At 39.4% G+C, this 12,156-nt stretch overlaps 1 protein-coding gene across 1 annotated transcript in view; it reads right to left on the bottom strand.

Moving 5' to 3' along the window:
* nup188 (nucleoporin 188) overlaps positions 1-12,156 on the bottom strand; it is a 101,151-nt gene that overhangs the window by 23,854 nt on the left and 65,141 nt on the right. Inside the window, exons 30-35 of the mRNA XM_063073489.1 lie at positions 11,747-11,814; positions 10,544-10,739; positions 4,392-4,469; positions 4,086-4,171; positions 2,703-2,848; positions 10-194 (exon numbers count right to left, since the gene is read on the bottom strand). Coding sequence (XP_062929559.1) covers positions 10-194; positions 2,703-2,848; positions 4,086-4,171; positions 4,392-4,469; positions 10,544-10,739; positions 11,747-11,814 — 759 coding nt within the window. The remainder of the gene's footprint in view (positions 1-9; positions 195-2,702; positions 2,849-4,085; positions 4,172-4,391; positions 4,470-10,543; positions 10,740-11,746; positions 11,815-12,156) is intronic.

Below are 12,156 nucleotides of genomic sequence, written 5' to 3' on the forward strand. Positions count from 1 at the left end.
TCTCCTTACCCCATCCTTCTGGTCCTTGTGTTGTAATCGTGGGGCACAATCTGTTTCCATACTATCTTTGTCATCAAATAAGCCAGCATCAGTTGTCAGTGCATGATGTGTTTGGTCCAGTAGAACAATCGCTTCATTATGTATGGTCTCACACACAGTTAGCAGCATTTGAGAATACTGAGGGAAGTCACTAACTAAACAAGATTACAACAACAAAACTACAAGTCAGTGATAGAAATGAATTTACAAAACAACACGCATTAGATGTATCTGCATCAAATTAAAGCATATTTTAATTAGATTTCTGAAACCCCCACCCCCGAGTAATATTAGCTTTAAGAAAGCCATCTACATGAAATGTTATATCACAACTGTATCATCTGCAATTCGTGAAGTAGAAAAACGAAAAAATTCTATTCCAATTATATGAGTTCAGTTAACAAAATATTATCTACTCAATGTCATGAACTCTTTCCTCTTGGGTAATATAATACAACGCACATTATCGTGACAAACAGTGTGCTAGAGTACCTGACTGACTGCAAAATGGTAACACCTACACCACAGGGTTGCAGTGGTTCAAGGAGGTACCATCACAAGGGCAGTCAGAGAAGTTAATGCAGCTCCGGCAGCAACAAAAACACAATGGAAGGAATGGGGAAAGGTCTACATATTAAAATAAATTATGAGCCTCCTACAATCAACCTAATGACTTCCATATTGAAGCAATTGTGATTCTCTATTTTTGCAAAAACAGGAATCACAATATCTTTCATTTGTCCCCTATACTGGTGATCTGAAGAACTGAACATAAAACAGTACAGCACACTACAGGCCCTTCATACCATGATGTTGTGCTGACCTTTTAATGTAGTCCAAGATAAATCCCTTCCACATCACCTTCCATTTTTCATTCATACATGTGCCTATGTAAGAGCCTCTTCAATCTCCCTACTGTAGCTGCCTCCATCACTATCCCTGGCAATATGTTCTACACATCCACCACTGCGTTTAAAAAAAAACTGCGGGTGCACATTCCTTTATTCAAAATTCTGAAATCCAAAAAGCTCTGAAAATCTTAAGAGTCTTTTTCGCTAACAGCTGACGTCACTCAGGTGTGGCGTGGCAGCACTAGGAGAGGCCGCCAGACGTCAGTTGTGGCTCAGCGCTCGTATTGGTTACACGTGCATTTGCTGTTCGCTGATATTTTGTGTTCACTGTTGACTTTTGTGTTTAATTTCACTGTGAAAATGTCAAAAAGAGCTGCAGATACCCCTATGGGTAACAATGAAAAAAAGAGAAGGCAGCATCTAACATTATCCATAACACAGAAAGTGGAGTTATTGCAGAAGCTTGATCGTGGTGTGTCTGTGCGGCATCTTACTGAAGAAAACAGTGTCTGAACTACCACTGTATATGATTTAAATAAACAGAAAGACAAGTTACTGAAGTTTTATAGTGATAGTGACAGTGACGTTCTACATTTATTCCAATAAGTCATTTACCATGTGTTTGATTCGGTTTGTTTGAAGCCGTATATTTTTATGTTTTATTGAATGTTTTTGTTGGAAATAAATTTTTTCTTGTCATTATTCCCTAAACAATACAGTATAATAACTATTTACAAAGCATTTACATTGTATTAGGTATTATAAGTAATCTAGAGATGATTTAAAGTATACTGGAGAAACATGACGTAATTTGACCTTCCCAAAATTATTCTATTCCTTTTTAATATATGTTGAGAGGAGCGGAGTCGACAACACTAATGGTTCCTTTTCTTTTTGATGTTATAAAACAGCCCGTGTCTTTTTTTTTCTTAGTTTAGTTGATCAACATTGTTTGGGTTAGTTTTTCTTGTGGGGTATATTTTTTTCCCCCTTTTTCATGGTTTTTTTTTCTAAATTTTTTTCTGTATATTACATTTGCACCCTGTATGATTGGGAGGTTTAATACCCATATGTCAACTGGGTTTATATTTAACTATGTTAGTCATAACAATATAATCCCAACAACTTTGTATCAATACTATGGTACGTTTATCATTATGAAATTAATAAAAAGATTGAAAAAGAAAGTAAAGTATATGGGAGGATGTGCGTAGGTTTGGTGCGCCGCCGGGTCCTAAAGTCCACCGCACTGAGACAGGTTAAATAAGGGACTTGAGCATACGTGTTTTTTGGTATTGGGGGGGGGAGGGGGGTCTGAAATCCAAAAAATACTGAATTCCAAAATGCAACTGGCCCCAAGGATTTCGGATAAGGGATTGTGGACCTGTACCTCTGACACACCCCCTGTACTTTCCTTCAATCATCTAAAAATTATGCTCCCTTTTGTATTAGCCATTTACACTTTGGGAAAATAGCCTGACCATTCTATTTATGCCTCTTATCAATTTGTACACCTCCATCATGTCATCGATCATCCTCATTTGCTCCAAAGAAAAAAGCCCTAAGCTCACTCAATCTTTCTTCATAAGATATGTTCTCTAATCCAGGCAGCATCCTGGTAAATTTCCTCTATACCCTTTCTAGAGCAACAACAACTTTAACGCAACTGTAACTGAAGTGTGGTCTAAATGCCTGTCTTGTACTTCCTCAGAGAGCACTGATCCTTAGCCATCAAGCACGAATCCATAACATTAACCACAAAGAACATTACAAACTTTTGAAAGAAATCCAAAAAGGAAGCAAAAGTTCCACCTCGTAGTTGCTTGATCTGAAGTGCAATTATGATAGCAGAATATATTTTTGCTTTTGTCTTCTCCATGAAGTACTGGTTGCTCTGTGAGAGGCTCTCTAGAATTTGATCCAAAGGGTCCAGGATTTTAGATAAATTAACAATTGTGCTGAGAAAGGAACAAAGCAGAAACCATTATTCTGTGCCATTTAGTTGTTTTTGGATATGTACATATACTATGATCACTTCTTTAAATTAAATAGAGCAGCAAATTCAAGGCAATGTCCAAAGCTGCATTGCTTCAGCTATATTTCTAGATGCATAATCAGGAAGGATAAATAGCTTCGACTTTTCCTTGGCCAAAATTTTAAAAGATCAACTTTATTTGTCACATGCACATGAAAACATACAGTGAAATGCATTATTTGCGTTAAATCAAATCAACAAAAATTGTGCTGGGCACTCTGCAAGTGTCGCCATGCTTCCAGCACCAACATGACATGTTCACAACTCTCTAACTCTTATCGTACGTCATTGGAATGTAGGAGGAAAAAACATGGACATGGGTGGACATACAGACAGTGGAGGGAATTGAGTCTCGGTCTTGCAGCTGGTGCTTTAAAGCATTGCGCTAACTGCTGCACTACTTGCTGGTATAGGATATAATCCTAAAATGTATTTTTTAAACTTTGTTTTGACATTTGTGAGCAGTTTTGGCCTACTTATCAAAGAAGAGACACTAGCGAGGCTCCAGAGGTCATGAGCATGACCCCAAGAATGAAAGGGCTGATGTTTGAAGAGCGTTTGATGGCTCTGGGGCCTCTACTCGCTGGATTTTAGAAGAATGAGGGGGAATCCCAATGAAACCGATCATATATTGCAAGGCCTAGATAGACTGGATGTGGAGAGGATACTTCCTAGCGGGGGAAACTAGCACCAGAAGGCATAGCCTCACAACAACAGGGGGATGTCCATTTAGAACAGAGATGAGGCGAAATTTCTTTAGCCAGAGACTGATGAATCTGTAGAATTCATTGCCACAGACAGCTATGGAGGCCAAGTCATTTGGTATATTTAAAGCGGAGGTTGATAGGCTGTTGATTAGTCAGGGTGTCAAAGGTTACAGGGAGAAGACAGGAGAATGGGGTTGACAAGGATAATAAATCAACCATGATGGAATGGTGATGCAGACTCGATGGGATGAGTTGCCTAATTCTGCTCCAATTTTTTATGATCTTATTTAAGAACAAATAGGAGGCTACAACAAGAAAAAGATACACATTTACAAATGTTATTACATATAACAGAACACACGATATATTTTAAAATTTGCAAACAATATTCAGTAAAGTCTGTGACATCATTCCAAACACATTGTACATAATCACTCTAATCTTGTTTCCTACCTTTTCCACTGTTTCAGCAGGATTAAAAGCAGTGTTGCGAGCATTGATCCCATTCGCAGGCATGAAGCAGATGAGGTAACTGTCAGCTGACAAAAGAATTATAAGATGAGAGTCAAGCATACAAAAGGTAGTCAAATATCAAACTAGCACATTTCCAACAAATCCAAATGTTCTTTCAGAATTGAGTGATGCAATTCAAAGTGCTGGATTATTGCTCAAATCTCAAGATCATTGTCAAGACAACAGATTTGCATTCAATTAATTGTGAGAAACACACCAAAATACAGTTAATTGCAAGAAACTCACCAAAACTTTGGTTGTTTCAAGAACATCATGTAGTAATTGCAGCCGGAGTGAACAATCACAAAGATGCATCACCTCCTCCTGTGGAACAAAACAAACTAAAAATCAATATGATTAAAGTTTATTATTACTGACCCAAGTCATGAAATCCGATGATTTGTGGCAGTAGTCCAGTGTAGGCATAACAAATTTAAGTTACAATAAAATAAATAGTGTGAAAGAGAAATAACAAAGTAGATAGTGTTCATAGGTTCATCGACTGTTGTGATGGTGGAAGGAAAGAAGCTGTTCCTAAAACGATGAGTGAGAGTCTTCAGGCTCTTGTACTTCTCCCCAATGGTAGTCATGAGAACAGGGCTATAAAGCTGTTTGGCTATTTTACACTGCACTTTGTTCAGGGTTGGGACAGCACTATCCACTCTCTGGGTCTAACACCTTGTTGAGGAGGGACTCTATATTAATGTTCCAGAGACTGACTTCAATTCAACAGTTGCTCACTGCCTTCCTCAGGTTTTGGGGTAAACAGCTTAAGATAGCTATTGATTGTATATATTACTTCTTGTGGGGGAGGAGCAACCTCCCCTCTGTCCCTGCTGTTTCTTTTTGTTTTAGTATTTGTGAAAATTGCCAAGGGTCAGTAGAGAGCCACTGCTTTCCTAACTGCCTATCAAGAGTCATAGAGTAGTACAGCACGGATACAGGCCCTTTTGTCCAACCAGTCCACAGTGCCTACTGAGCTAGTCCCAATTTCCTGTGGTTGGCCCATATCCTTTTCAGCCCCATCTCTCCAAGTACCTATCGAAGTGCTCCTTAAATGAAACACAGAAAACCTACAGCACAATACAGGCCCTTCGGCCCACAAAGCTGTGCCGAACATGTCCTTACCTTAGAACTACCTAGGCTTATCCACAGCTCTCTATTTTTCGAAGCTCCATGTATTCATCCAAGAGCCTCTTAAAAGACCCTATCGTATCTGCCTCCACCAGCGCCGCCGCCACCCCATTCCACGCACTCACCACTCTCTGCGTAAAAAACTTACCCATGACATCTCCTCTGTACCTGCTTCCAAGCACCTTAAAACTATGCCCTCTCGAGTTAGCCATTTCAGCTCTGGGAAGATGTCTCTGACTATCCACACGATGAATGCCTCTCATAATCTTATACAACTCTATCAGGACACCTCTCATCCTCTGCCGCTCCAAGGAAAAAAGGTCGAGTTCACTCAACCTATTCTCATAAGGCATGCTCCCCAATCCAGGCAACATCCTTGTAAATCTCCTCTGTATCCTTGCTATGGTTTCCACATCCTTCCTGTAGTGAGGTGACCAAATTGAGCACAGTATTCCAAGTGGGGTTTGACCAGGGTCCTATATAGCTGCAACATTACCTCTCGGCTCTTAAACTCAACCCCACGACTGATGAAGACCAATACACCATATGCCTTCTTAACCACAGAGTCAACCTGTGCAGCAGCTTTGAGTGTCCTATGGACTTGGACCCCAAGATCCCTCTGATCCTCCACACTGCCAAGAGTCTTGCCATTAATGCTATATTCTTCCATCATATTTGACCTAGCAAAATTAACCACCTCACACTTATCTGGGTTGAACTCCATCTGCCACTTCTCAGCCCAGTTTTGCATCCTATCAATGTCCCGCTGTAACCTCTGACAGCCCTCCACACTATCCACAACACCCCTAACCTTTGTGTCATCAGCAAATTTACTAACCCATCCCTCCACTTCCACATCCAGGTCATTTATAAAAAAAATCACAATGAATAGGGGTCCCAGAACAGATTTCTGAGGCACACCACTAGTCAGCAGCCTCCATGCAGAATATGACCCATCTACAACCACTCTTTGCCTTCTGTGGGCAAGCCAGTTCTGGATCCACAAAGCAAGGTCCCCTTGGATCCCATGCGTCCTTACTTTCTCAATAAGGCTTGCATGGGGTACCTTATCAAATGCCTTGCTAAAATCCATATACACTACATCTACTACTCTACCTTCATCAATGTGTTTAGTCACATCCTAAAAAAATTCAATCAGGCTTGTAAGGCATGACCTGCCTTTGACAATGCCACGCTGACTATTCCTAATCATATTCTGCCTCTCCAAATGTTTACGAATCCTGTCTCTCAGGATCTTCTCCATCAACTTACCAACCACTGAAGTAAGACTCACTGATCTATAATTTTCTGGGCTATCCCTACTCCCTTTCTTGAATAAGGAAACAACATCCGCAACCCTCCAATCCTCTGGAACCTCTCCCATCCTCATTGATGACGCAAAGATCATTGCCAGAGGCTCAGCAGTCTCCTCCCTCACTTCCCACATTAGCCTGAGGTATATCCCGTCCAGTCCCGGTGACTTATCCAACTTGATACTTTCCAAAAGCTCCAGCACATCATCTTCCTTAATATCAACATGCTCAAGCTTTTCAGTCCGCTGCAAGTCATTCCTACAATCGCCAAGATCCTTTTTGTAGTGAATACTGAAGCAAAGTATTCATTAAGTACCTCTGCTATCTCCTCTGGTTCCATACACACTTTTCCACTGTCACACTTGATTGGTCCTATTCTCTCATGTCTTATCCTCTTGCTCTTCACATACATGTAGAATGCCTTGGGGTTTTCCTTAATCCTGTCCGCCTGGGCCTTCTCATGGCCCCTTCTGGCTTTCCTAATTTCATTCTTAAACTCCTTCCTCATAGCCTTATAATCTTCTAGATTGCTATCACTACCTAGTTTTTTTTTTAACCTTTCCTAGGCTCTTTTCTTCTTGACTAGATTTACAACAGCCTTTGTACACCACGGTTCCTGTACCCTACCATCCTTTCCCTTTCAGAACATATCTATGCAGAACCCCACACAAATATCCCCTGAACATTTGCCACATTTCTTCCGTACGGTTGACAGAAAACATGTTTCCAATTTATGCTTCCAAGTTCCTGCCTGATAGCCTCATATTTCTCCTTACTCCAGTTAAACGTTTCCCTTACTTGTCTGTTCCTATCCCTCTCCAATGCTATGGTAAAAGAAATAGAATTGTGATCACTATCTCCAAAATGCTCTCCCACTGAAAGACCTGACACCTGACACCTGACCAGGTTCATTTCCCAATATCAGATCAAGTACAGCCTCTCCTCTTGTAGGCTTATCTGCATATTATGTCAAGAAATCTTCCTGTACACACCTAACAAACTTCACCCCATCTAAATCCCTCACTCTAAGGAGATGCCAATCATTATTTGGGAAATTAAAATTTCCCACCACGACAACCCTATTATTATTATTACTCCTTTCTGACTCCCTATCTGCTCCTCGATGTCCCTGTTACTATTGGGTGGTCTATAAAAAGCACTGGTTATTGTCCTATTCCTAACTTCCACCCACAGAGACTCCGTAGACAATCCCTCCATGATTTCCTCCTTTTCTGCAGCCTGACACTATCTCTGATCAGCAGTGCCATGCCCCCACCTCTTTTGCCTCCCTCCCTGTCCTTTCTGAAACATCTAAAGCCTGGCACTTGAAGTAGCCATTCCTGCCCCTGAGCTATCCAAGTCTCTGTAATGGCCACAACTTCATAGCTCCAAGTGTTGATCCACGCTCCAAGCTCATCTGCTTAATTCATAATACCCCTCGCATTAAAATAGACACATCTCAAACCATCTGTCTGAGTGCGCCACTTCTCTATCACCTGCCTATCGTCCCTTTCGCACTGTCTCCAAGCTTTCTCTATTTGTGATCCAACCTCCCTTTCCTCCGTTACTTCAGTTTGGTTCCCACCCCCCAGCAATTCTAGTTTAAACTCTCCCCAATAGCCTTGTGCAAACCTCCCTGCCAGGATATTAGTCCCCCTCAGATTCAAGTGAAACCTGTCCTTTTTGTACAGGTCACACCTGCCCCATAAGAGGTCCCAATGATCCAGAAATCTGAATCCCTGCCCCCTGCTTCAATTCCTCAGCCACACATTTATCCTCCACCTTATTCTATTCCTATACTCACTGCCATGTGGCACAGGCAGTAATCCCGAGATTACTACCTTTGAGGTCCTGCTTCTCAATTTCCTTCCTAACTCCCTGTAGTCTGCTTTCAGAACCTCCTCCCTCTTCCTACCTATGTCATAGATAGGAACATATTGTTGCTGTCTCACCACTCATTCCTGAGTTCATTCCATATACTCCTCTGGTGAAGAGTCACCCCTCAGGTCTCTTTTAAATCTTTCACCACTCACCTTAACTCTACGCCCCATAGTTTTAGACTCTCCTATCCTGGGGAAAAGATTGTTACCATCCTGCTTATTCATGCTTTTCATAATTTTTAAACACTTCCTTAAGGCATTGTTTCTCAACTGTGGAACACAGACTCCTTGTTTGATGGTATAGATCCAAGACATGAAAAAAAGGTTGGGATGCCTGCTCCAAGGTCTTCTCGAATTCTCCTACATTCCAAGGAATAAAAAACTAGCCTGGTCAACCTCTCCCTCTTACCCAGGCCTTCCAATTCCTGCAATATCATCATAAATCTTTTCTGCACTTTCTCCAGTTTAACCACATCTTTCCTATAAAAGGGTGACCAAAACTGCACACAAATTTCCAACTGCAGCCTCACTAACAACTTATACCAAGTGCAACATAATGTTCCAACTCCTATACTCAATATATTGGGTTGTAAGAGGTCATAGCTTTCATATTCAGGTGACTGAAAACTTGAAGGTGCAGTGAAATGTGAAAAGGAGATGTAAGCAGACCAGCATATGAAATTTAATGCAGAGAAATGTGAATTGTTGCATTTTGATAGTCAGAATGAGAGAAGCCATATAGCTGAGAAAACCCAACTGTAAAAAGGTTACAAGAATAGAAAAATCTGTACGTATTTTTACATAGTTTATTGAAAGTTCATTGAAAATGATTGGCAGGATAAATTACTGCTTAATATAAAAGTGTGAGGGATTCTGGACTCTGAGTTAGGGCAAAGACTACATGTGCAAGGAGGTGATGATGAAACTTTCAAAAATACTAGTTTGGCTACAACATTATTATATCCAGGACTTCCAGAAAGATAAATGCTTTTGTGCCAATTAAATCCGAAGGAGTCGTTCTTCATAAAAAAAAAGAGAAGACTGCAAGGGAATAATGAAATAATGAATAAAGCAGATTATCAAGATAAAAAAGGATGCTTCCACCAAAGCTTCAAGATGTAAGGAATAAAGGTAATGGGTGAAAAACAAAAAAAATGCACACTGTAATGGAGACATTTAATTTTAGCATTTAAAATGGACCCAGTTAAGTATCTGAGAAGAAGACTGTAAGATGATCAGTTACAAATCTGATACAGTCTTGATGGCAGAATGCCCACCTTCCATGCTGAAACCATTCTGGAATTCAGCACCTGGTATCCAGCAAACTGGAATGGAGACAAGAGATTGAATACCATCATGACAAATGGTAATTTAAATAAAATCAATGAAACCTATTTGGAATTGAAAGTCATTATCATTCCTGGTGACCATTAAGCTTCCATATTGTTACTAAAGGCCAACTAGCTTACCAATGTCCTATAGGAAAGAACATTAATGTCAATCTTCTCTAAATTCACCAGTGTGATTGATTCTTTTATATTGTTTGAAATGGTCTTGCAAGCCATGTTATTCAAAGCACAATAGACCTGGACTCTGACCTATAGATTCCATCTACAAACATAGAAAAGCAAGTACAAATACCCAGTTCCTTGCAAAGTATTTAGAGAATTTTAGTAAATAACTGCAAATAATTGCAATTTTCTTAAACATTTAAAAACTGCTCCACTGATCTCAATTACATGGACATTTATTTTGCAGCTCAACATCACAACCAGAATTAATTCCTTTTTGATTAACTTGGGCATTTTGACAATGTTCTAATACTGTATTTATATTCTTTATCAGATATCAATCCAATCTGAACAAACTGGGCACCAATTGCAATAGCATCATTTTGTAGCAATATTTCGGACATTTGGGAAATGTCCAGATTCTGAACACGCATTGATTTGAGGCCACAGTCTGGCCATCAGAGAAACAGCCATTGAAGCTGTGCCTGAAAACAGGCATCTTCTAACCTCAGTATCCCGAACACACGATAGCATACAAGATATATAAATTTAATGCTTACGTAGCTGGTAGCCAGAACAAGAAACATTCTCCATGCTGAGATCAACTTTTGGAATTCGAGAAATGTTGAGGCTCCATCAGTATCTGCTTCCGTCATATAGATGACAAGAGACTTGATATATTCAGACCAATATTCATATCGTTTCTTATCAAAGAACATTTTCAATGTGTTCTTTAGAGTCTGGTCCAGAGAACCTCTAATGGTATGAAAAACATAAAATTTAGAAATAGCCTCTTATAAATTCACTTATTCATTGCACTTTTATGCCAACCAGTAGAAAATCAATGAAAAAACCTTTACATGAGATAGGTTTGTGATAAAGAGTAACGATCAAGAACAAACAAACAGAATAAATATCAAATAAAGATGCCCTTTCCCTCAACAAGATTATCTACATCACATCAGGAAAATAACTAATGGAAAGAAGAAAATCCTATAAGTTATGCATATCTAAGCCAAAACTGCCTGAAGATAAGGTTTTGAATTTGTTCTAAGGTTGCAATTGAGATAGACCTTCAACACCATACACAATTCCATCAACTAAATGTTATTTTTACTTCTTAGACACTTCAACAACTGAACGGAACAAATGAAACTAGTAAAGACTGAAGTGGAGTGATAAGATGCTGTGGTCAAACATTCTAGTTAAACAATTTCTATATTGCTAACATGCAAGCAGGCACAGTAATCAACGCAATAATGACAAAAGATTTGACAGATGTTCCAATCATGAAAGGTAATGATGGAGAAGGTTTTAATACTGGCAGAAGGGTTAAGGATCACTGGACAGAGACTCCTAAGTGATTACCAAAAGAGCCAGTGGTGACATGAAAAAAAACCTTTCCTTAAACAGGTCATGATATTAACTTTAGTAATTGAAATGGTGGGAGAAAGGGACTCAACTTTTGCTTTCAAAAGAGCGAGAAAACTTGCAGGGCTATGAAAGAAATACCTGGCAAGAACAACTGATCAGATCAGAGCTAGCATAGATAAATTAAATAGCCACCTTCCAAGCTGTAACAATTCTATGATTTTATGGAAAAGTCAAGACAGAAATGCTTCTGAAACGCAATTCACTTAAGCCAGAGACTTTGGTCAGTTTGAAGCATCTCAGCAAAAATTTACAGAACTAGTGATAACTTATAAAATAACAATGATCAACAAAGAGAAAGGTTAGTGCTTCAAAATCAATAAAAGGTGTACCTGACAACATAGTATATTTCCAGGCAGATTATCTTCAGAGTGAAGGCACAGGTTTCGAGGACACTCTTCTATGGAGTACAACCAAAATTAAGCAAAAATTAATAAAACTACAATATTTAGAAAGATAACAAATATTACTTATACCCAGGTACCATTAAGCTAGCTTTAGAGATGGTGAAAAATGGAGAGAGTTTAGAAGACTGGCCTTTCAATGCAATTTTCATGAAGTAAACACCCCAAATTTTATGAAAACCATTGCAGATATGGAGAAGTATCAATTAACAAAGTTAGGAAGCTGCAACATTAATCATAAATGCAATTTTAACAGTTGAGAAATTAACAGTAAGATCTTGTCCTTGACATTCACCGGCTAGATCTAGCTGTTGACCTCAATGGTGCGAGGGCATTCT

This window comes from Mobula hypostoma, chromosome 21, assembly GCF_963921235.1.
Source record: "Mobula hypostoma chromosome 21, sMobHyp1.1, whole genome shotgun sequence".
In the NCBI taxonomy this organism is placed as follows: domain Eukaryota; kingdom Metazoa; phylum Chordata; class Chondrichthyes; order Myliobatiformes; family Myliobatidae; genus Mobula; species Mobula hypostoma.